Source organism: Balaenoptera borealis (genome assembly GCF_965194805.1).
Source record: "Balaenoptera borealis genome assembly, chromosome: 1".
In the NCBI taxonomy this organism is placed as follows: Eukaryota; Metazoa; Chordata; class Mammalia; order Artiodactyla; family Balaenopteridae; genus Balaenoptera; species Balaenoptera borealis.
The window spans coordinates 181,526,314-181,548,143 of NC_138860.1; the positions used below are offsets into that span (position 1 = coordinate 181,526,314).

Genomic DNA, 21,830 nt, shown 5'->3' on the forward strand with positions numbered 1-21,830 from the left:
CTCGGCCTGCCTGATACCACTGACCTGGGTGCCCCTGGCACGTGTCTGCTCCCGGCATCCCCTGATTTTTCAGATCATGTTGGACAACTCCCCTCTCTGAGCCTCCGTTTCCTCATCCGACGTCATGTCTCCAGGTTGAGCACGTGCCCGGTGCTCCGTTCAGCATTTTATAGGCATCATCATTTAATCCTTATAACTGTGGAGTACTGTCCCCCCACCTTTTTATTTTTATTTTTGGCCGCACCTCATGGCTTGCAGGACCTTAGTTCCCTGACCAGGGATCAAACCCGGGCCCATGGCAGTGAAAGCACTGAGTCTTAACCACTGGACGGCCAGGGAATCCCCAGTCCCCCTTTTACAGATATGGAAACTGAGGCTTAGAGGTCACGCAGGTAGTCAGAGCTGGGACCAGGTTGCTTTGACTCCAGAGTCCACACTCTTGACCGTACTACCCTCCTGCAGGGGCAGGAGAGAATGGGCTTGACTCAAACAAGTGCCAGCACCTACAAGGCATTTAACTGGGGCAGTTCCCTGCTTTCCCCACCTCCCGCATCCTGGGATGTGTTTATGGTCCAGTTCTTCCCTCAGATGCAATCCAGGCTCTGAGCCCACGTTTCCCAGCCAGAACCACGTGCACCATCTCCCGGGGAAGGGTGGGTGCTTCTGACCTCATCCCACCAGTGGGACCCTCGCCAAGCCCTGCTCTAGAGATGCAGCTCCGTCATCTGGTCCATCTGTGCTGGGCAGGGGACAACAGGAAAGAAAAGCCCCCGCCAACCTCATTACTGGAAGCTCCGGCACCACCCCCAGCCCACCCTAGTAGGAGCTCAGCGGATGTTGAATCAAACTGAGGACAAGGATGGGGGGCGTGAAGAGGTAACCTGTGACACCAGGCACATCCACAGACCCTCTGCACTGGGCACTGAGTCATCAGACAGCAACGGTTCAGGGTGGCAGATGCTGTTCAAAGGGAGGCTGGAGGACACGGCGAGGCCTGGGTTTGAATCCCGCCTCTACCCCTAGCTGATTATTCATGCATTTGTTGGGCAGTCATGTGCCAGGCACAGGGGCTACAGCGGTGAACAAAAAACATGACCTCTGCCTGGGTGCAGCTTATAACGTGGTGTGAGAGGCGAGCGGGGAAGGAGCAAATCTCCAAGAACACTGGGAGAAGAGTCCCCACACCTGCTACTCCCTCCCCGGATAGCTGCCACCTGTGCTTGGGTCCTTAGAGCCAGAGGAGTGGGTAGAAGCAGCAGAGGATCTGGGAGCCAGGACGCTAGAGGTGGCAGCTTTGGGGCTTCAGTTTCCCCTTTTGGTCAAGCATAGGGGACAGCAGTTCTGCCAGGCGGTTTACTCTCCTACGCTAGTGGGATTGCATCTGGCAGCAGTGAAGGGCTGAGGAAGGGCAGAGAGGGCCAGGCTGGGCCCCGGGGCCCATAGTGCTCCAAGTGACAAAAATCCCTGCTATTCTGCCATAGACACTGGAGCGGGGAGGGGAGCGGGGTGGCAGATAGTTATTCATTCATCCATTCACTTGACAGACCAGCACTGGGGAACAAACGATGCACGGGACATAGTCAGTCCCTGCCTAACAGGATTCAGTATCTAAGGGACACGCAGCCTAAGGGGAGCCCAGGAGACCTGAAGGTGAGGGCCTGAATCAAGGGGCATCTTGATCCCCCTCCCAGCCTGAGCCCCCTGCCCCAGGCCTAGATTCCCGAGACCAGGCAGGACTGCCCCAGAGGCAGGAGACCTGCAACCCCACACCCGGCCAGCCTCCCAGGAGAATCCACTGTACATTCACTTATTCATTCCACAAATGTTTACTGAACAGCTGCTCTGAGCCTGGCACTGTGCCTAGTGAGCAAAAACTGAGGATGAGCAAAAGCAGACCTTGTCCCTGTCTTCACGTGGCTGACAGGCTCATGGGGGAGAGGGGCAGGATTCACATGGTCACATAGGGCAACAGCTGTGACCGGTAAAGCAGAAGATGCTTAAGAGCTCTAACAGGGAGAAAGGGAAGCCGCCTCTGAGGAAGGGAGGGTTTGATCTATAATCAGAAGGAGGAAAACCTCACCAGTGTTCCAGAAGGAAGAAACATCTTGAGCAAAGGCCTGGTGGCAGGTGGAGGAAGGGAGGGGTTTAATGAGAATCAGCCAAAAAGCCATTGAGGCTTTTGGGAGACCAGGCAGAGGGAATGAGGAGGCAGAGCCAGACTGTGATGAAAGGTAGGGTCTTAAACTCCCCAGGGGAGTTTAGCCTTGTTCCCGGGGGGTACCTTGGGAAACCAGTGACAGGCTTTAGGTAGAAGCCTCCCTGCCCCCCACCCTGTCTGAGGTGAGTGGGTGAGGGCAGGGCCCGTTTGGGAAGGCCTAGATTGGAGGTATTAGAGTCAGAATTAGTGGTGGGAGCTGGATTGGCTGCAGGGGTTGAGCGCAGGGGAGTTACGGTTAGCCGGGTAAGGGAAGGATGGTGGGCTCATTCCCTGCATGGGAACACCTTCAAGGGCCAGGTCTGGGGAAGGTCGGGATGTTGTGAATTTGGACTTGGATCCTGTTGAATTGGATGTGCCTTGGGGACATTCGTGTGGCCAGGCCCGGTAGCCTGTAGACTGTGGTTTCAAAGAAATGCTGGTTATGGAAGGCAGCTGTGGCCAGGAGCTGGCTAGGGAGATCCGGAAGGCACCAGAGAGGCAGAAGGAAAACCAGGCCAGGAAGGGTGTCCTGGAAGCTGGGAGAAGCCAAAAGGGAGGGCAAGGCTTATTTCCCGCTGAGCAGCGGTGGGCGAATCATCTTTATGAGCCTCCTCTGTAAAATGGGGGCAGCAGGCTCACCTCACCCATCTCACCACTTTGCGCTCTGGCTGTGATAAGGCCGTGAGGAGAAAGCATTTTGCACAGCGACAAGTGCTGAACGGACGTAAGGCTGGCTCCGCGGGCGCCTCCTCCCCGCGGGGCTGCTTCCAGAAGAGGGTTGAAGACCCGAGGTCGCGGCGTGGCGGCCCCGGCGGCGGCGGCGGCGGCGCTCGCGTTAGGACCCAGCGGATCCAGGCTGGAGGGCGGGCGCCGGCCCCGTCGGGGGCCCGGAGGGGGGTTCGGAGCGGGCAAAGGGGCGGCTCCGGCGGGCGGACTCGGAGCGGGCCGCGGAGTGACCCGGCCAGGTAGGCACGGGCCTGGCGGCCTGACCGGGCCAGGGGCGCAAGGGGGGACTGGGTCGTGGGCCGCGACGTCGGAGGGCCCCCAGGTACTGAGGGTGTGGGGCTCTGCGGGTCCCCGATCCTGGGAGCGGCTTTCCTTTCGGGATCCCTGAACCCGGGGCCGTCTGAGCAGATGCTAAGAGGGCACTTGGAAAGTTTGGGGTCGTTTGGAGGGGAAGACGCGAGTTGGGAAGGGAGGGGAGCCTGATTTGGGGGGCGTCGGGGATGGGGAGGCTTTTGTTCTCCCTGGGAGGTTGGAATGCGGCGGCTGGGGTGTGGGTGTCCGGCGGGAGCGGCGGGGACAGAGACGCGGAGAGACAAAGAGAGATCAGAGACCGAGAGAGCGCGAGGGAGCGCGCCAGAGCAAGTCGCCAGAGCAAGTTTCCGCGGTTGATTGTTCCCAGCTGTGCGGCGCTGCAACATCTGGTTTCCTCCAGCCGGACCCCAGCCCGGCCTCTGGAGCAGACAGAGCCTCCAGCAGAGTGAGTCAGTGAGCGTGGGGGCAGGGGGCCCAGAGGAGGCCCCGCTAGTGCCCCTCCTCGCCAGGCACAGAGCGTAGGGGGCATCCCAGCGGTGGAAGGGGCCAGGGTCGGGGAACAGGCCTCCTAGGCAGGTCCTGGCCTCCTGTCGTCTAGATGTGCTTGGAGGTGTGGTCCCCTGGAGGGACCCGCTTCTGCCACAGGTACGCTCCTCTTTACAGCCCAGCCCTCCTTCCCCCAATAAGCCTGGGCCTGGGTGCTCAACCTCTGAGGGGAGGAAAGACTCCTTGCAGGGGGCTGAGAGGCCTAGGAGGGGCTTTGGGGACCGACAGAACCCCTTGCCCCCCAACCAACCTCCCCAGCTCGGGGTCTTCTCCTGAGTGGTGACAGCTCCAGCTAGCCTGCCTGCCACCAGCCTGGGGGCAAGTAGGGGACAGTGAGGCCTTGTGGGGAGCTCCAGGCCTTTTAGTCCTCCACCAGGAGGAGGCCAAGCGCGCTCAGAATGGGGATGTGGGAGCCAGATGTCCCCGGCCAGTGGGGCAGCTTGAGTCATAGGTCTCTCCTCCGCCACCCCACCTCATCCCCACCCACCCCATCGACTGCAGTAAGGGTTGAGGAGGGAGTGAGAGATTGAATGTATGAGACAGGCAGCAGGTCACGAAAGCATCAGGACTGGGCAGAAGCAGGGAAAGATGCCCATGTTTCTGCCCCTTCCCTCCCCCTCTCCCTCGACTCCCTGGGCGAGGCACAGTGGGGCAAATTTAGGTTTCCATTCAGCTGTCGGGAAGAACTCCTTTTGTTGTGGCAGGGCGGGGGTCCTCTGGATGGGTGAGCCCGGGGACTCTCTCCCAGCCCTCCTAGTTTCTACTGACAGCCTTGGCGCTGCCCCGCACTGAGCTGGGACTGGACAAGAGGACCTGTAGATTCTGCCAAGTCCACTGTGGGGTCAAAGACTGGAGGCTGGACTCAACCAGGAGTTCTTGAACTTCAAGAGTCCGGTGAAAGCTAAGGACCACGGCCCTCTCCCCAAAAACTACACACATAACACTTGTCATACAGTGTCAAGTTGGGGGACATCACGGTCCCCTTCAGCGCTACCCTCTAAGATCCAGAGAGGCGCTTTTCAGACTCCACCCTAAGTGCTTCCTGCTCCAGCAGACAAGTAGACCTCAGTCTGTCTCAGTCTCGTGAGTGTGCGATGAAGTCAGCCAGGTCTTGGGAGGCCTGGAGGCCTGGCAGGAGAGGAATCTTCTAGGGGTGGGAGTCCTGCCCAGGCCTGGCTGTCCCAGGGGCCCCTGAGGCCCAGGCACACATGTGGTTTCCTGCTGAGTCTGGGCTGCGATGTTGGCTGGGTAGGGCTGGGGTCCCGAGGAGGGGCCTGGGGTCAGGATCAGTGCATTAGACACCTGGGGAAGTGCTGAACCAGAGGGTGGGCATGGGTGTGGCAAGGAGAGCAGGGGCAGGGCTGATAGAGGATTAGAAATGTCCATTTAGTGAGCAGGGCAGGGTAGAGTCTGTTTGTCAAGATCAGCTCTGGAGCCAGGTTGGAGGCCGAGTCCCTCAGGACCTGAAAACCCAGTGGGCCATCAGGGACAGAGGATGTCCCTCCAAAGTAGTCCCCTCCCCCTGGGCCCAGACTCCATGACCCTCCACCTGCCTGGCTTTTGTCCCGAATCCCTCCTTCTCCAGGCTGAATTCGGGGGAGAGAAGTGGGCTCTGCAGCCCTGGGGTAGTGGCCCAGGATGCAGCTTGCCCCCTCCTCTTCCTCCAGCTGTCCCCTGACTCCAGCCCAGCCCGCCTCATTGTGTAACCATGAGAGCTGCCTACCTCTTCCTGCTGTTCCTGCCTGGTAAGTGGCACCTAGGCAGGTGGGGTTTGCAGGGGGAGGGAGCTGGCAGTAAGCTTTTGTCGTGTCCTATGGCCAGAACTCAGCTCCATCGCTCCCAGGGCTGTCTACCTCTTGGGCCACAGACTGGGCTGGCACCCCCTCCCAAAGACTAGAGGCGTCTCCTGGGCCCCTCCTCAACCCTCCACAGCAGCAGACTGGCAGGATTCTGGAGAGTGGGCCCGGACACCAGGATCCACATTTTTCTTCTTACTTACTGACCCTCCCAGGAGCTGAGGTGCAGGAATGGAGGCCTCTAAGGCAGGGAGTCTGAAGGCCTGCGTTCTAGGCCCCTTTGGGGCCCAACTAACCTATACAATCTTGACCTTGGAGAAGTCCCTGTTAGTCAAAATGAGGAGTTATCAGTGGGGACCCCAAAGGCCCTGCCAGGTCTAACATTCATTCATTTAACAGATATTTGTGGAGCTCCCGCTTTGTGCCAGGCACTGGGCTAGGCCCCGGGAACCCAGTGATGAACCAGGCAGACAGACCCCTGCCCTCATGGTGTTGCTTGCCCGTCTAGGGAAGGGAGAGGTGATAAGTGTCAGATTACGTTGAGTGCTATGATGGAAATAAACAGGAGAATGAGATGGAGAGTGTGGGTGGGCCAGCGAGGGCCTCTTAGCAGAGCTGAAATTTCAGTTGAGACTTGAAGGAGGAGAAGCTAATCAGGATCACAGGCCCAGGGAGAGTCAAGTGCAAAGGACTTGGGGCAGGCAGGAGCATGCTGAGTTCCAGGAACAGCCAAGAGGCCAGCATGGGGGAGAGGGGCAGGATATGATCAGTGAGGTGACACAGGACCAGGGAGTATAAGGGCCTTTATGGTCAAGGAAGGCGTTTGCATCCTATGGCTCTAAGAGTCTGTTGAGGATCTTAGGGTCTTACAGGCCTGCCCTAGGGACCTCTACCTACCCTCCCCAGAAGTGCTTTGGGGCCTCTGCTGCCCTTCCCTGCTGGGCGTCCCCTCAGCTTTGCCTCCCCACAGCAGGCCTGCTGGCTCAGGGCCAGTACGACCTGGATCCGCTGCCTCCGTTCCCAGACCACGTCCAGTACACTCACTATAGCGACCAGATCGGTAAGCACCTTGTCCGCCCCCAGGCCTCCCCCAGCCCTGCTCCCTAGATCTGCATGGCTCAGCCAGGGATCAGGTGGGGTGGTAGGGCGGTGGGAATCTCGGGGTATGGTCCCTGGCTCAGTTGTGACCTGGGGCTGGGGGCTAGCCCACCAATTCCACGTTCATCTTTATTTTCAGACAACCCGGACTACTATGATTATCAAGGTAAAGGGCTGAGGGCAGGATAGGATGGGCAGGCAGCTGGGTGGGGGGTCCACAGAGACCTGCGGGCGACGGGAGTAGGGAGCAGACCCTTTTGTCATCTCTCGTTGCAGAGGTGACTCCTCGGCCCCCACAGGAGCAGTTTCAGTTCCAGTCCCAGCAGCAAGTCCAACAGGAAGTCATCCCAGCTCCCACCTTAGGTAGGCCACCAGCTCCAGCCAGCCCTGGGAGTGGGGAGGTCTGTCCGGGGCTGGGAGAGGTGACCTCACCCTGCCCTGAATAGACCCGTCCCAGTGATCTCTGCCTGCCTCTCCCCCAACACCAGAACCAGGAACTGTAGAGACGGAGCCCACGGAGCCTGGGCCTCTGGGTAAGAACCTTCCTGACAACTGGAGGGACAGAGGCATGGCCCCGGAAGTTAGGGTGCAGTGGGGTGCGGCACTGGGAGGACAGAGACAGCCAGGCCTCTTGCTCTCGCTGGGGTAGGTGGTGGGGTGAGGGGCTTGCAGAGGTGCCCCTGCTTTAGGCTGGCAACTCCAGGGCCCCCCGAGGCAGCTCTGGGCGATCCCCCTGCCCCCTGGGCCCAGCTGGAGGCCGAGTTGGCTGCAGCCTCAGGAGGGGCCTCTACTCCCAGACACTGGGGCGGGGCGGGAGCATGCCGGCGGCAGGACGGGGTGGTGCTCATGGCAGGCGAGGCGAGGATGGGGCAGGAAGCCCAGGCCGGCTCAGCGGGCCTCCCCTGGCCAAGAGCCCGAGAGCCAGCCTGTGTGTGAGGGACCCTGTCTCACAGCTCAGCATGTGAGTGTGCGGACCTCCTGTGAGGCTGCTGTGGACTTTTGTGACTGTGTGTGGGGATAGATCTGTGTTTGAATGTATGCTTCCAAGCGTGGTTGTGAATTTGTATATGTATAAATATACTGGATAAAATTGGGCAGCCTCGCAAGGTCCAACACTGCTCGTGTGTGCGTGTGTTGGTGTGTGCACACGTGTCTAGGCTGAGCCTGAGGGTGCAGGGGTACCTAGGCCCTGAGAGCCAGTCTCCCATGGGTGCGGTTGGGGGCTGCCACCCAGCTCTAAGCCCCCAGCTGCAGCCCCCCCAAGTCTGATCCCACCTGTCACTCAGACTGCCGCGAGGAGCAGTACCCGTGTACCCGCCTCTACTCCATACACAAGCCTTGCAAACAGTGTCTCAACGAGGTCTGCTTCTACAGGTGAGCGCAGGCAGGGACTGGGGGGACGGGGGTGGCAGGGGGGTGAGGGGGACCACAGCTCCAGCCAGCAACGTGGGAGTGGGGAAAGCTAGTGAATCCCAAGGTGGAGCTCAACTCTGGTTAAGCCCAGGCCTAGGGGCTGGGTCTCAGGCTCTCCGGTGGGGCAGGATGAGGATGGGGCTGACATTTCCCCTGGCCCCGTCGCCCTCAGCCTCCGCCGTGTGTATGTCATCAACAAGGAAATCTGTGTCCGCACGGTCTGTGCCCACGAGGAGCTCCTGCGAGGTAGGAAGGCCTCCACCCTCCTCTTCCCCCTGCCCCCATGCCCGCTTATCGTCCATCCACGCGTCCACCCAGCTGATGTTTATTAAACATGTGTTCAATCCAGGGCCACTTCCGGGGAATCCTGAGCTCCCCTCCCGGCTGCTTTTTATCCTCAGAACATCCCCCATCACCACGGTTGGGGAGGGGGTAGCAGTTCCCATCACCTAGCCGCACCCTGACCCCCACTCCTTCCTGCCACCCCCAACAGCTGACCTGTGTCGTGACAAGTTCTCCAAATGTGGCGTGATGGCCAGCAGCGGCCTGTGCCAATCTGTGGCAGCCTCCTGTGCCAGGAGCTGCGGGGGCTGCTAGGGTGGCACTGGCACCCCGAGCCCTGGACCCTCCTCGGATCTGGGGCCCTCAGGCTCTGCCTGACCTGGTGCTTTTCTCCCCAGCCAGACATTCCTTTTATCCCGTAAAAAGTTAGTGGCTGCGGCGCCGGGGGTTGCCTCAGGCCCTTCCCCCAGCCTGTGGCCACCCTTGGGGCACAAAGGGGGCTCCCCAGTGTCCAGTCTCCGCCCCCAGGTGGGAGACATCCCAGGCCTCTCTATGGGACCTGGGCCCCTGATGTGCCTTCTCCATCCCTCTGAGGACAGACCCCCCCCACTCCAGCCCCACCCCCAAGGTAGGCTATGACCCTCACCCAGCTGGTCTGCTTGGATTTCCTACAGCCCCTGGGCATAGACCACCTTTGTTTTATACAAAATTAAAAACAGGTTTTTACAAAAGATTCAGAGTCACTTTTTCGGTTGAGAGCACAGAGGAGATGGCCAGGTGCCGAGAGACTACCCGGCCCCTTCAGGAGAAGGGAAGGTTCAGGTGACCTGTGGCCTTGCCTCTGCCTCCTCATCCACCCGCTTCAGCTCTGACCTGCCCAGAGAGATGGGCCATGACAACTGCCCCCCACCCCCAGGGGTGTGTGGGTGTGTGTGTGTGTGGCAGGGGGTTGTATCAGAAATAGAAGGTTCAGGAATATAGCTTCCTCATTGTCAGGGCTGCTTGGTGAGTCTGTGAGTGCCCCATCACCAGAGAAGGGTGCAAGGCAAGATGAGAGGCCGCCCATGTGGAAGCATATAGGGTGGAAGGCAGGAGGTCAAGGTTGGTGCACTCTTGATATCAAGGGCTTTGGCAGGAGGGAAGGCTGGTGCAGTTCAGAGGGCGGCAACAGGGCAAGCTGTTACAGCACCTCCCTCTGACCAGCATATGGAGACCAGGCTCTGTCTGAAGGCTCAGCACACAGCCCTATTTAACCCTCCAACCAGGCCGATGTGATGGGTAGAGTTAATATTCGCATCTTAGAGACAGGGAAACTAAGCCTAGATTACGTAAGCCACCCAAGGGTCCACAGTGGTAAGTGGCAGGGCTGGGGCGGAACCTGACTCCACTGGACTCCATGAGATGAATGGAAGTTCTCCTTGGAAACACTGACTGAGCATCTTCTGTGTGTACTTCCTCATAACCACCCTGGGAGGCAGGTTCCCATTTTACAGAGGAGCAAACTGAGGCTCTGACAGGTTAAGCAGCTTTGCCCAGGATCACCCAGCGGAGCCAAGGCAAGACCCCACGTCCACTCCCAGGCCTGCACTTGTTTACCACACCGCCTGGAATGCCTGTTACTGTCCAGAGGGCAGGCCCTGTCCTGAGGAGGAGCCAGAGAAAAGGGCAGAAAGCTTCAGCTGGAAAGAGTCGAGCTGCACAGGTCGGGTCCCATCCCAAACCTCAACAGCTCCGTCTGTTAAACGGGGTGGGTGGCCCAGGACCCTGGAGGCCTCCCCATCCCGACATCCTGTGAGGTTGGTGAGTTCCTTACCTTTCGTCACAGGCCTTTCAAAAGCTGCCCCCATCTCCCTGAGCACCCACTAGGGGACCCCATCCCTCTGGCCCCAGGGCCCTCCTGTCCCCCCTCCTGTCTCCCAGGTGGAGAAGGCACATTAATAGTAAAGGGACACATCTGTACAAACCATTTTTTTTTTAAGTGGGGTCATCTTGTTACAAAAAACACAACAGTTCTGAACAGTTAACAGTGTAAAAAGGTATAAAAATACAGGGACTCTGAACTCTGAGGAATTTCCTGACAAATATTCTGAACTAAGGCAAAGAGATCTCTGGGAAGCCAGAGAAGGTCCCCTGCCCCAGGCCTGGACATCCCTTCTCTTTCCCGTGAACCTGTGCTCCAGGGTCGGCCAGAGACAAGGGGGGTCTCTCCAACCCCTGGCTTTGGCTCAGCCACTCAGGGAGGACCTCAAACTGGTCCTGGGGGACCTCATACGGGCTTATCCTGGGGGAGAGGGGCTGGACTGAGGGGGGAGCCCACAGAGGGTGGTTGGCTCTGACGAGGCTGGGAGGGCGCTGCCGGGTCTGGCCTGGTGCCGGAGTCCCCCCTCCCCTGGCACTGCCACCCCTGCTCCTCCTCACCCCCAGCTGAACTCGGGGGGTGGACTGTGCTGAGAGTCCCCCCTCCCCTGTGCCGCCCCCGCCACGGGGCTGCTCTCCAGGATGCCAGCCAGCAAGGTGCTCACTTCTCTGGGGGGCCGGAGGAGGGGGAGAAAGAAGCTGAGCCCCTTCGAAGCTCCTGCTGCAACTGTCCCTTCAGTGTGGACACCTGGAGAAGAAAGAGGAGGTAGGGCCAGCCCAGGACCCCAGCCTGGTTTCAGAGAAAGCGGGGCGGCGGGGGTGGGGTGTGACTGATGGAAGGACACCAGAAGGGACCCGGTGCTGCCTGTTTCAGAAAAACCAGGTGTCATTAAGAGCCAGGGTATTTCCTCCCCTTCTCATTTTGCTCCATGGAGCAGTGGGGCGTCTCCAGACTGCTTGGCCTCTCTTTGGGGGCCACCCATCCCCACTCTCACCACTAGGCCAGGCCTGGCGCTAGCTGGACTCCAGGGGTGGACCTGTGACCCAGGCCTGGCCTACCAAAGCAGCCTTGCCCTGCAGACATGATCAGGGCAGAGATGGTCACGAGGGGGCCTGCGATCTCAGCTGGCCAATGAGGATCATCCTTGGGACTTCTGCTGTTGCTCTCGGGGAAGAGGGCCCCTCTCTCCTCTGGGATCATGGGTTGTTAGGATAACCAGAGGCTGGAGCTGCTGAGGCCACCTGTGCCACCCAGGGAGACGGCCTGCCCAGGCATGGAGCCGTGGCAAGGGGACTGAGTTCCAATGACATCACTTGAGCCCCTGTGTCCAGCCATGGCTGATACCAGCATAGATCCACCCGGACCATTTCAGTTATGGGTGCCACTGACCGCTTATACCCAAGAGGTTACTACCAGCCCTCTCCCTGCCGCCACTTCTTCCTCTCCCTCGCCCCCTCCTCCTCCTCCTCCTCCCACTTCCCCCAGCTCCACACTTCCGTCCCGGCCCAGCCTCCTGAAGGGGGAGTCCTGCTGATGCTGCCACCCCCTGGGGAAGGGCCAGAGCCCACCAGGCCTGAGTACCTGCTCCTCCAGGCCACGCACCCGCTGCCGGTGGGCCCGCTCCCGCGCCTCCAGGGTGCGCTCCGTCTGCACCTGGGCGCTGCGCAGGCGCGCCACTTCCTGCTGCAGCTCCAGCTGCTGCTCATCCGCCTCCAGCCGCGCTGGGCTGTGGTTCTGCTCCAGCGCTGCCACCTGGGCCTGCAGGAGGGACCATGGGTCAGGCCTCTGGCCGTGTGTGTGTGTGTGTGTGTGTGTGTGTGCGCGTGTGCGCACGCACATGTGTGTGAAAGGGTGTCAGGCACCTCCCTGGGGTGGGAGCCTGAGGGCCCCTTGGGGCAAAGCAGGGGATGTAGGAGAGACCCTTGTTTTTCTCCCACCCCCCAGCCCTCCTGGCCTGCAAATCCTGGGTCAGGGTACTTAGTGACCCGCCCTCAGGCACACAAACACACACACAGACATATTCAAACACAAGAGACAAGCCCATATGTGTATACAGATATAGATAGATAAGATAGATAGAAGCAAGCATGTAAAAACCTGTGTTCACATGGATGCATGCATATGTGCAAAAGCCCAATACTCTTACATACATCTACATACAAGAAGAGACCTGTACACAAAGATACAGATATAATATATCCCTAATACTTAGATATGCCACATCCATGCACAAGATTCGTGCTACATGTGCAGGAATACTCTCACATACACTCATAGCTCTTCACGTCCACAACCAATGTGAGCACACAGGCGCGTGTGCTGACAGGTCTCTTTCCTGTCCACTCTGGGGAGGACCCCTCCCTCTGGGACCTGGCTCTGGGCCGCCCCTCCAAGGCTCTGGGCTCGTGGACTGTGGGGGTGGAGTTGGGTCCAGGGCTGGGGAGAGAAAGCGTGTCCAGGGCTGGGTGGGCAGGGGCTAGACCTCCAGCAGCTGGATCTGCCTCTGGGCCTCGGCCAGCTCCAGCTCAGCCCCCGTGAGCGTGCGGTCCAGGCGGCCCTTCTCTGCGCTCAGCCGCACCGTGTCCTCGTGACTGCGAAGCTTCTCCCGTTCCACCTAGGTGGGGAGAGCGGGAGGGGATCAGGGTGCCTGGGGAAGGAGGGAGGTCCCAGGAAGTGGGAGCAGCTCAGAAAGGGGTGTTGGGTTACAGGTAGCAGGGCCGGGGGGGACTTGCGGCCCCCACACCCTGGGGACACGCAGCTGGGACCAACCAGGGCTGGGACCCAGAGGAAGTGAAGGGAGGGCCCTAGGGACACAGCCCACCTTGTCCAGCATCCTCTTGAGGGCCACCCGGTCCTTCTCCAGCCGCAGGGCTGAGCGCTCCACCTCCCGCTTCTCGGCCTCCAGCTGAGCCACGGCGCGCTGCAGGCTCCCCAGGCGCTCCTGCAGCAGCCGCCGCTCATCCTGCAGCTTCTGGACCGTCTGCAGGGCCGCAGCCTCACCTTCTTGCCGTTGCCGCAGTGCCTGCAGCGGAAGCCAGCGAGTCCCTAATCCCTCTGGGCCTCAGGGTGTGCATCGGAAGCTTGGAGATGATGATGCCAGCCTGCCAGGCCCACTTGCTAGGCAAGGCTATTATGAGGCCCACATCAGGGAATGGTCACCTGAGGCCAGACAGTTCTGTCTGGGCCTCAGTTTCTCCATCTGTATAATGGGGATATGGACTGAGTGAACCATGCTTCCTCACAGGAGGCTGGGCCTAGGTTTGGGATAAGGTGGAGATAGGTGAGAAGGTCCCGACGCCGAGGGCCTCACGGTCCTGGGGGCAGAAGGGCCCGCCAGGCCCTCACCTCCTGCAGCTGTTTCAGCTGGCCCTCGGCCTCCGCCCGCTGCAGCTCCAGGTCCGCTAGGTCGCCCCGCATGGTCTGCACCTGCTCGCCCAGGGAGCTGCTCTGCTTCCTCGCCTCGGATAACGCCTGCCGCGTGGCCTCCAGCCGTTCCTGCAGGACAAGGGCTGATGGTGCCAGGCCGTCCTGGGAGCCCTGAGGCAAAGGGCTCCTCTCTACTCGGTACCTCCGGGCCAGGTTCACAGCCCCTTAAACAGGTAGTCCTCTCACCTGGAGAGTAAGCCAGACAGCAGGCCTGGCCCACAGCCTAGCCACTGACCTGCACAAGGTGGGGAAGCCCTCAGACCCCAGCTCTTCCCTTACCCTGCCCCTGGGTCCTGCAGCCTGTCCTAGTAGGCTTGATCCCACCTCCCCCCCAGAGCCTCCCCTCATTGGCTGATGCTCTTACTGGGCCCACCCCTCCCCCAAAGGCAGCTCTTATTGACCATCCCAGGGGTCAGCTCTCCACCAGGGCCCCCAAGCCTGCCTTTGTAGGCTAACTCTCACTGGGCCCGCCCGAAGCCAGACCCTGGAACTCCCATACTTGGAGCACTTGGCGGTCATGTTCACAGGCAGTCAGGGCCTTCTGCATGTGCAGGTTCTTGTCCTGGGTGCTGGTGAGGCTGGTGCTGCTTTGGGTCAGAGCCTCCATCAGGCCCTGCACCTTGTCCCGCAGGACCCCCTCGCTCTCTTCCACCTTGGCCAGGGCCCCACTCAGCCGCTCGACCGTCAGCTGCAGAGTCCCCGCCTTCACCTCACCGTCTGCCACCTGGTGGGAAGACAGACAGGATGGTCCAGGTGTGCCTAACCCAAGCCCCTGCCACCTCTCTCTAGGCCTTTCTCACCGATACTCACTGTTCCCATGCATTCCCACTGGCTCAGGTGACTACAACCTGGGCCCGGTCGCACCGCCAGTTAACTACCCTCACACAGAGTGCCATCAACCTGGCTGTCCCAGACTCCGTGGTCTTCCGCCTGTTCTCATGCCCCTTTCCTCCCTGTTATGGAGAAGGAAAGGGTAACCACCACAACCCTGACATTTTCTGTGTTCTTGACTTAGGCGGGTGACAGTGTAGGGCTAGCAGAGCTACTGAACGTTCCAGTTAGAGCTCAGCTTCCCGGCGGCCAAGGCAAAAAAAGAAAATGAGTGAAATCTATGTCTCTAACTGGTCCCACGTGCCTCCTTTGAGTGCAGACTCCGTCAACAAACAGTCCTGAATTCTCATTTTGGCCCTGCCTCGTATTAGCTATGTGATCTTGGGCAATGACGTCACCTCCGTGAGCTTCCATCCGCCCATCCGTGAAATGGGGTGATGATAATACCTGCCTCGCAGGGTAGTTCGGAGGATCAAACAGAGTCCCCATAACGTACTTGGCACAGGGCAGGCAGAAGAGGGGCCTGAGGTCGGGGGAGGGGACCCACCTGCCTCTGCAGGGAGTCTACCCGCTCCTGGAGGGCCTGGGCCTGGGCCTCCCGGTCGCTCAGGCCCAGGCGGCTGCGCTGCAGCTCCCCCTCGAGCGAGCGCCGCTGCAGCTCCAGCTTGACGCTGCGGCTCTCGGAGGCATCCAGCACCTCCTTCAGACGCCGCTTGTCGCTCTCCAGCTTCACCTCGTTGGCCTTCATCTTGCTGATCTTCTCCTGTGGGTGGGGCAGGGCTCAGGCCCCAGCTGTGCAGCCCACCCCACGCCTCCCACATCCCTCAGGGCCCTTAGGAGAAAGTGGGGAGCAGCCTGGAAGTGGTCACAGACACCACTTGCTGGGTGACCCAGGGCCAGCCCCTGACCCTCTTGGGGCCTCAGTCTCCCCGTATGTTCACAGGGTGACTTGAGGATCCCAGAGCACTTTCCAGTTTTGCCTAAGTCTCACAGGCTGTGTGATCCAGGCTCATCGCTCCGTCCCTGCTCTCTGGCCCTATTTCATCTCTGTGTGGTCAGGGGACCGGATTGGGCCAGGGACGCCACAACCTGGGTGTTTACAGAGCCCCAGGGCGGTGAGGGTGGAAGGTGTAAAAATGCAGATTCCAGGGCTTCCCTGCTCTGCTGCATCGCTCTCCAGAGGCGGGCCCAGAGCTGCATGTGGGACCTGAGCTGAGTCGGGCAGGAGCCCTGGGCCCTTCCAGATTTTAGGGGATGATACTCCTCCCTTCCCTATGCGGGGTCAGCTGGTGAAGACTTGGGGAGTGGGGATAGGGCAGGAAGACAGACAGGGGTCCTTCTCTTCCTGTCACCATCCTAGAGACAGGGAGGGGCAAGGAGGTGTTATTACAACAGCGCCCAGGCCTGCCCCGCTTCCACCCTGCTCAGAGCCCCAACCCTGCCATGTCTGGGCCCAGCAGCCCCACTCTGGCTCCTGCCCAGCTTTGTTCCTGGCCTCCTCCCGCGGCCCCTGCGGCTGGGCCCAAGGCCAGAGCCGGAGCCGCAGACACAACAATCCAGCTCAAGCTCGGCCTGGAGCCAGAGGCCTGGGGTGGGCTGTGGGGACAGGCACGGAGGGCCAGAGGAGGAAAGGGGAGGGGGGGGAATCTGTGGCTGCAAGAAGGGTTCAAGGCTTCGGCGGCCTAGACCGTCACCACCAGGGCCTGTGCTTCCTGCCCCAGACACACACACACACACACACACACACACACACACACGCACGCACGCGCGCGCGCGCGCGCGCGCGCGCGCGTATATACAGATGTCTCCCAAACACACATAAAACCGGCTATACAGAGATGAAGGAAACAGGTCCCCTGAGCACTGTCTATGTGTTAAGAGTGCACGTGCATTGTCTCTGGGAGAGAGTTACCGTTCTCCCCCTTTTATAGATGAGGAAAGCGAGAATCACGCAGCAGGGCAAGAACCTGAACCCAAGTCCTGTGAGCTTCAAAAGCCCAGGCTCTTTCTTCTGCAGCCTAATGACCTCATATGGAACAAGATGATGAAATCTGAATGTGCTTTTGGAGAAAGTCGCAGGCTGGTCTGACAGACCCAGGCAGACAGAACAGAGATGCGCACAGGAGGACTTACAGACGTCCATTCGGGCGCACACAGATCCCCGCACCCCGCCGCCCTCTCCCACGGGCCCTCAGCTCCTGCCTACCTGGCTGGCCCGGAGCTCGCTCTCGGTGGCCTGCAGGCCCCTCTCCAGGGCAGCCACCTGGTCCAGCACAGCCCGGCGCTCCCGCTCGCTGTGCCGCGCGCTCTCCTCCTGCAGCGCCAGCTCGGCCTGGGCCCCGCTCAGCCGCCCGTCCACGCTGCGCCGGGCTGCGGCCCCCGCCCAGCCCCGTCAGGCCCGTCAGGCACGCAGCCTGAGACCTGAATCAGGCTCGCCCTCCACCCACTGCAGGGCTTGCCTCTCTGAGCCCTTGGGGGTCCGTGGGTCTGGACACGGGGTGAGGCTGACCAGGGAGGGGCCCCCAGAGGAGACAGCCCGCTCAGGCCACGGTGGCCAGGGCAGGGATGCAGGAGTGGCTCAGGCCAAGCCCACAGCCTCCCACCTCAGCTGCTAAGAGCACAAGAGAGCAAAGCAAGGACCCCGAGGGCTAGACTCACCCTCCTCACTCTCAGCCACCGCCTTCTGCAGCTGCCTTGCCCGTGAGGCCGCACCGTCCCTCTCGGCCTCCACCTCAGCCAGCTGGCGACTCAGGGTACTCGTCTGGGCCCGAAGCTCATCCTGCAACCCCAATGTCGGGGGGAAGGGAAGACCCGCTCTGACGACCTGCAGCCCCTCCAGGGCCCTGAGCCAGGGGCTCCCCCTGCAGCCACTCACGCCCCACCTCACCCGTTCTCTCTGGGCGCTCCGCAGCTCCTGCAGGAACTCCCGGAGGGCCCCCCGCACTGCTTCCGGGTCCAGGTCTGGAGATGCCGGGGAGGTGGCAGGTCCTGGGGATGGTGGCTGGGACCCAGGGCTGCGTTCCAAGGGCTTGGGGCTGCTGAGCCCTTCCCCACTTCCTAGAGAAGGAGACACGCTCGGGGATGCAGGAGCCACTGGCCTCTCCTGCCTGGTTGGTGCCTGCAGGCTCCCAGTGCATCTCGCCCATCCCTGCTGAGCCCGGCAGCCCAGTGAGCTCCCCACAGCACAAACTGGGTCCCCTCAGCCTCTTGCTTAACCTTTGACCAGCCCTCCCAACCCTCAGAACCAAGCCCAGCTTCCTTGCCATCACCTGTCGCTCACCCCCGCCAGTATCACCCTCTCCCTTGACAAGCTGGCCACTTCACATCACCCACAGCTCCCATGTTCTAGAACATTCCCTCTCACAAAGGCACCTGGGCCTTTGTACCTGCTGTTGCCTTCTCTCTCAGTGGCTTCTCTTTGCCTGGCCCATTCCTTTAGGCCTACGTGTAAAGAACACCCCTCAGGGGCTTCCCTGGTGGTGCAGTGGTTAAGAACCCGCCTGCCAATGCAGGGGACACGGGCTCGAGCCCTGGTCCGGGAAGATCCCACATGCCGTGGAGCAACTAAGCCCGTGCGCCACAACTACTGCGCCTGCGCTCTAGAGCCCGCGAGCCACAACTACTGAAGCCCGTGCGCCTAGAGCCCACGCTCCACAACGAGAAGCCACCGCAATGAGAAGCCCGTGCACCGCAACAAAGAGTAGCCCCCGCTCGCCGCAACTAGAGAAAACCCACTTGCAGCAGCGAAGACCCAATGCAGCCAAAAATTAAATAAATGAATAAATAAATAAATTTATAAAAAAAAAAAAAAAAAAAAGAACACTTCTCAGAGGCCTCCCTGACCCCAGGCTGGGTTGGGGTGAGCTCATCCCACCCTCAAGGGGGTCCGATGTCTGCCTCTCCCACCCAGACCACAAGTGCATGAGGGCTGCATCCCCTGGGCCCAGTCCAAGGGTGGACACTCCATCCCCTCAACACCTCCCTGTAACGAGCGCTTACTATGTGCCAGGCACTGGGCCAATGCTTTCCCTACATCATCTCGTTTCATCCTCACAGTAACTCTCTGAGAGGTAAGGACCAACTTCCCCCCTTCACAGGCTGGGCAGGCTCAGAGCAGTTAAGTGATTTGCTTGGTCTCAAAGCTCGGAAGATCCAGAGCCGGGATTTGAACCCAGGCGCCCCTATTTCCCAGCAGAAAAATTTGAACTGTGCTTGGGAGATGACGGGCAATGACGAGGTGGGAGGGGACAGGGCGGACAGAGACGGGACAGCACCTGGAGGTCAATAATGAGAACTGCAGGACGGAGGTCGGCCTTAGCAGTGACACCCAACCTGCCCCACGGCTCCATCAGCACCCAAAGGACCCAGAGCGGGACGTCTATCCACTGCCTCCCTACCCTCAGAGTGAAGCTGGTACCCTCATGGCGGCCTGCAAGGACCGCTTGAGCAGGTCTGGTGTCCCACGGCCTCACATCCCACACCTCTCCACCCTGTTCGCTACACTCCGGAAGCGCTGCGGCCCTTGCTGTTCACACAACAGGGGTACTGCTACTCAGGACTTCTCCACTTGCCCTCAGTCTCTTCTCCCACCCTTCCCTTCCCCACCTCCTCAGCAGGGCTCTCCCTGCCTCCCACAGGGACACCTTAGCCCCCGTCCTGGCCTTAGCTTCAAAAACAATTTTACTGGGGCTTCCCTGGTGGCGCAGTGGTTGAGAATCCGCCTGCCAATGCAGGGGACATGGGTTCGAGCCCTGGTCTGGGAAGATCCCACATGCCGCAGAGCAACGAAGCCTGTGCACCACAACTACTGAGCCTGCATTCTAGAGTCCGTGCGCCACAACTACTGAGCCCGCGCACCACAACAACTGGAGCCTGTGCTCCGCAGCAAGAGAAGCCACCGCAATGAGAAGCCGGTGCACCGCAACAAAGAGTAGCCCCCGCTCGCCGCAACTAGAGAAAGCCCGCACGCTGCAACGAAGACCCAGTGCGGCCAAAAATAAATAAATAAATTTATTAAAAAAAAAAATTTTACTGTGATAAGATATATATAACAAAATATACCTTTCTCACCACCTTTAAGTGGCATTAATTATACTCAAGCTGTTGTGTGAACATCACCACTGTTTCTAAATCTTTTCCATCACCCCTATTATGGGTTGAATTGCATCTCCTCAAAATTCGTATGTTGAAGTCCTAACTGCCATACCCAGAATGTGACCTTATTTGGAAATAGGGTTATGGATGTCATGAGTTAAGACGAGGTCATACTGGAGTAGGGTGGACCCTAATCCAGTATGATCGGTGTCCTTATAAAAAGGGGGAATTGAGACACACACTCAAGGAGAACTCCGTGTAAAGACTGGGGTTATGCTGCCATAAGTCAAGGAACTACCAGGAAACCTGGAACAAATTCTCCCCTAATGCCTTTAGGGGAAGCATGGCCCTGTCGACACCCTGACCTTGGGCTTCTGGCTCCAGAACCGTGAGACATAAATTTCTGTTGTTTAAGCCACTCAGTTTGTGGTACTTTGTTACAGCAGCCTTGACAGACTAATACAACCCCAAACTCTGTAACCAGTAAGCAATAACTCTTAATTCTCCCCTCCTCACACCCCCTGGTAAACTCTAAACTCTTTCTGTCTCCATGAATGTCTATTCTAAATATTTCACATAAGTAAAATCATACTATATTTGTCCTTTTGTGAGTAGCTTATTTCACTTAGCATAATGTTGTCAAAGTTTACCCATGTTGTAACACGTATCAAAATGTCACTCCTTTTCAAGGTTGAATAATAATGGTATCACATTATCAATTCACCTGCCGACTCACACTTTGGTTGTTTCCACATTTTGGCTACTGTGAATAATGCTACAATGAACACTGGTGGACAATATCTATTCAAGTGCCTATTCTTTTGGGTATATACCTAGGAGTGGAATTGTTGGGTCATACGGTAATTCTAAGTTTTAGTTTTTTGAGGAACTGCTAAACTATTTTCCAAAGTGGTTGCACCATTTTACATTCTCACCAGCAATATCCCTTGACTTATTTTTCCTTACCTATTTTCCAGCTCATACCACCACCCAATACATTCTATATTTAATTTATATATAGCACTTTTATTGTCTGCTACTCCCATACCTAGACCATAAGCTCCATAAAAGCAGAAATGCTTGTCAGTTTTGTTTACCACTCCATCCCCAGTGCTTCAACTGTATTTGGCACATAGTATGTGCTTAATAAATAGCGGAACTGAATGAATGAATGCAATCCTGGGGCTAAATCTGTGGATTTGAAGAGGCAACAACTCAATATCTCATAGTGAATTTCCCACCATTCTAAGATTCCACAGGTTCTATTCTAGGCCCTAGGAATCAAGGTGAGATTGGGGTCAGGCCGAGACAAGATGAATGCTCCCTAAAAGGCTGCTTGCACCCGCTGAAACACAGTGCTGATTTTCCCAGAGTCATCCCCTGGGCCTTGGGAGCAGGTGCGGGTGGGAGGATCTCTTCTGAAGAAGTTCCTGGAAGGGGGGTTGGGCTGAGTGTGTATGTTTCTGGGGTAGATATGGGGGTCATAGGTCTGGTATGGAGGGGTGTGGAGCCAGCGACAGGAGAATGAAGAGGATGAGGTGCTGATGGAGAGAGAGCAGGGGTCAATTAGAAAGGGTGGAGACTCGAAGACTCAGAGGAGTTATGGGCATTAAGAAGCAGCACCGGGCTTCCCTGGTGGCGCAGTGGTTGAGAATCTGCCTGCCAATGCAGGGGACACGGGTTCGAGCCCTGGTTTGGGAAGATCCCACATGCCGCGGAGCAACTAGGCCCGTGAGCCACAATTACTGAGCCTGCGCGTCTGGAGCCTGTGCTCAGCAAAGGGAGAGGCCGCGATAGTGAGAGGCCCGCGCACCGTGATGAAGAGTGGCCCCCACTTGCCACAACTAGAGAAAGCCCTCGCACAGAAACAAAGACCCAACACAGCCATAAATAAATAAATAAATAAATAAATAAAAACTTTAAAAAAAAAAAAAAAGAAGCAGCACCCTCAGCCACTATGGAAAACAGTATGGAGGGTCCTCAAAAAACTAAAAATAGAGTTGCCATATGATCCAGCAATCCCACTCCTGGGCATATATCCAGACAAAAATATAATTCAAAAAGATACATGCACTCCTATGTTCATAGCAGCACATAATCACAATAGCCAAGACATGGAAACAACCTAAATGTCCATCGACAGATGAATGGATAAAGAAGATGTGGTACAGCGACTTACCTGGTGGCACAGTGGATGAGACTCCACGCTACCAATGCAGGGGGCCTGGGTTCAATCCCTTGTGAGGGAACT

The 21,830-nt window shown here is 58.5% G+C and overlaps 2 protein-coding genes across 14 annotated transcripts in view; one reads left to right on the top strand and one right to left on the bottom strand.

The window, feature by feature from the left end:
• Positions 1-3,019: 3,019 nt before the first annotated feature.
• Positions 3,020-9,101, top strand: MFAP2 (microfibril associated protein 2). Of its 5 annotated transcripts, none has more exons than XM_082403111.1 (10): positions 3,020-3,162; positions 3,603-3,680; positions 5,449-5,526; positions 6,548-6,637; positions 6,815-6,841; positions 6,952-7,038; positions 7,164-7,208; positions 7,962-8,049; positions 8,261-8,334; positions 8,582-9,101. In XM_082403111.1, exons 3-10 carry the CDS (start codon positions 5,490-5,492, stop codon positions 8,683-8,685), a joined length of 552 nt encoding a protein of 183 aa, XP_082259237.1. In that variant the 5' UTR covers positions 3,020-3,162; positions 3,603-3,680; positions 5,449-5,489; the 3' UTR covers positions 8,686-9,101. The 5 variants fall into 5 exon arrangements, with proteins under 5 accessions (XP_082259237.1, XP_082259240.1, XP_082259236.1 ...); XM_082403114.1 differs by having other exon boundaries at positions 6,551-6,637; XM_082403110.1 differs by lacking the exon at positions 3,603-3,680 and having other exon boundaries at positions 3,027-3,162.
• Positions 9,102-10,327: 1,226 nt separating this feature from the next.
• Positions 10,328-21,830, bottom strand: part of CROCC (ciliary rootlet coiled-coil, rootletin) — a 43,259-nt gene continuing 31,756 nt past the window's right edge. For 7 of the 9 annotated variants that reach the window (XM_082402592.1, XM_082402589.1, XM_082402591.1 and 4 more), the window contains 10 exons: positions 17,373-17,542; positions 17,144-17,264; positions 16,692-16,855; positions 15,033-15,248; positions 14,154-14,378; positions 13,574-13,723; positions 13,050-13,250; positions 12,711-12,842; positions 11,810-11,986; positions 10,328-10,975 (listed from right to left, as the gene is read on the bottom strand). In XM_082402592.1, coding sequence (XP_082258718.1) covers positions 10,889-10,975; positions 11,810-11,986; positions 12,711-12,842; positions 13,050-13,250; positions 13,574-13,723; positions 14,154-14,378; positions 15,033-15,248; positions 16,692-16,855; positions 17,144-17,264; positions 17,373-17,542 — 1,643 coding nt within the window. In that variant the 3' untranslated portion in view covers positions 10,328-10,888. Of the gene's footprint in view, positions 10,976-11,809; positions 11,987-12,710; positions 12,843-13,049; positions 13,251-13,573; positions 13,724-14,153; positions 14,379-15,032; positions 15,249-16,691; positions 16,856-17,143; positions 17,265-17,372; positions 17,543-21,830 lie in introns of those variants that run through there. The other 2 variants (XM_082402590.1, XM_082402595.1) reach the window with 2 other exon arrangements.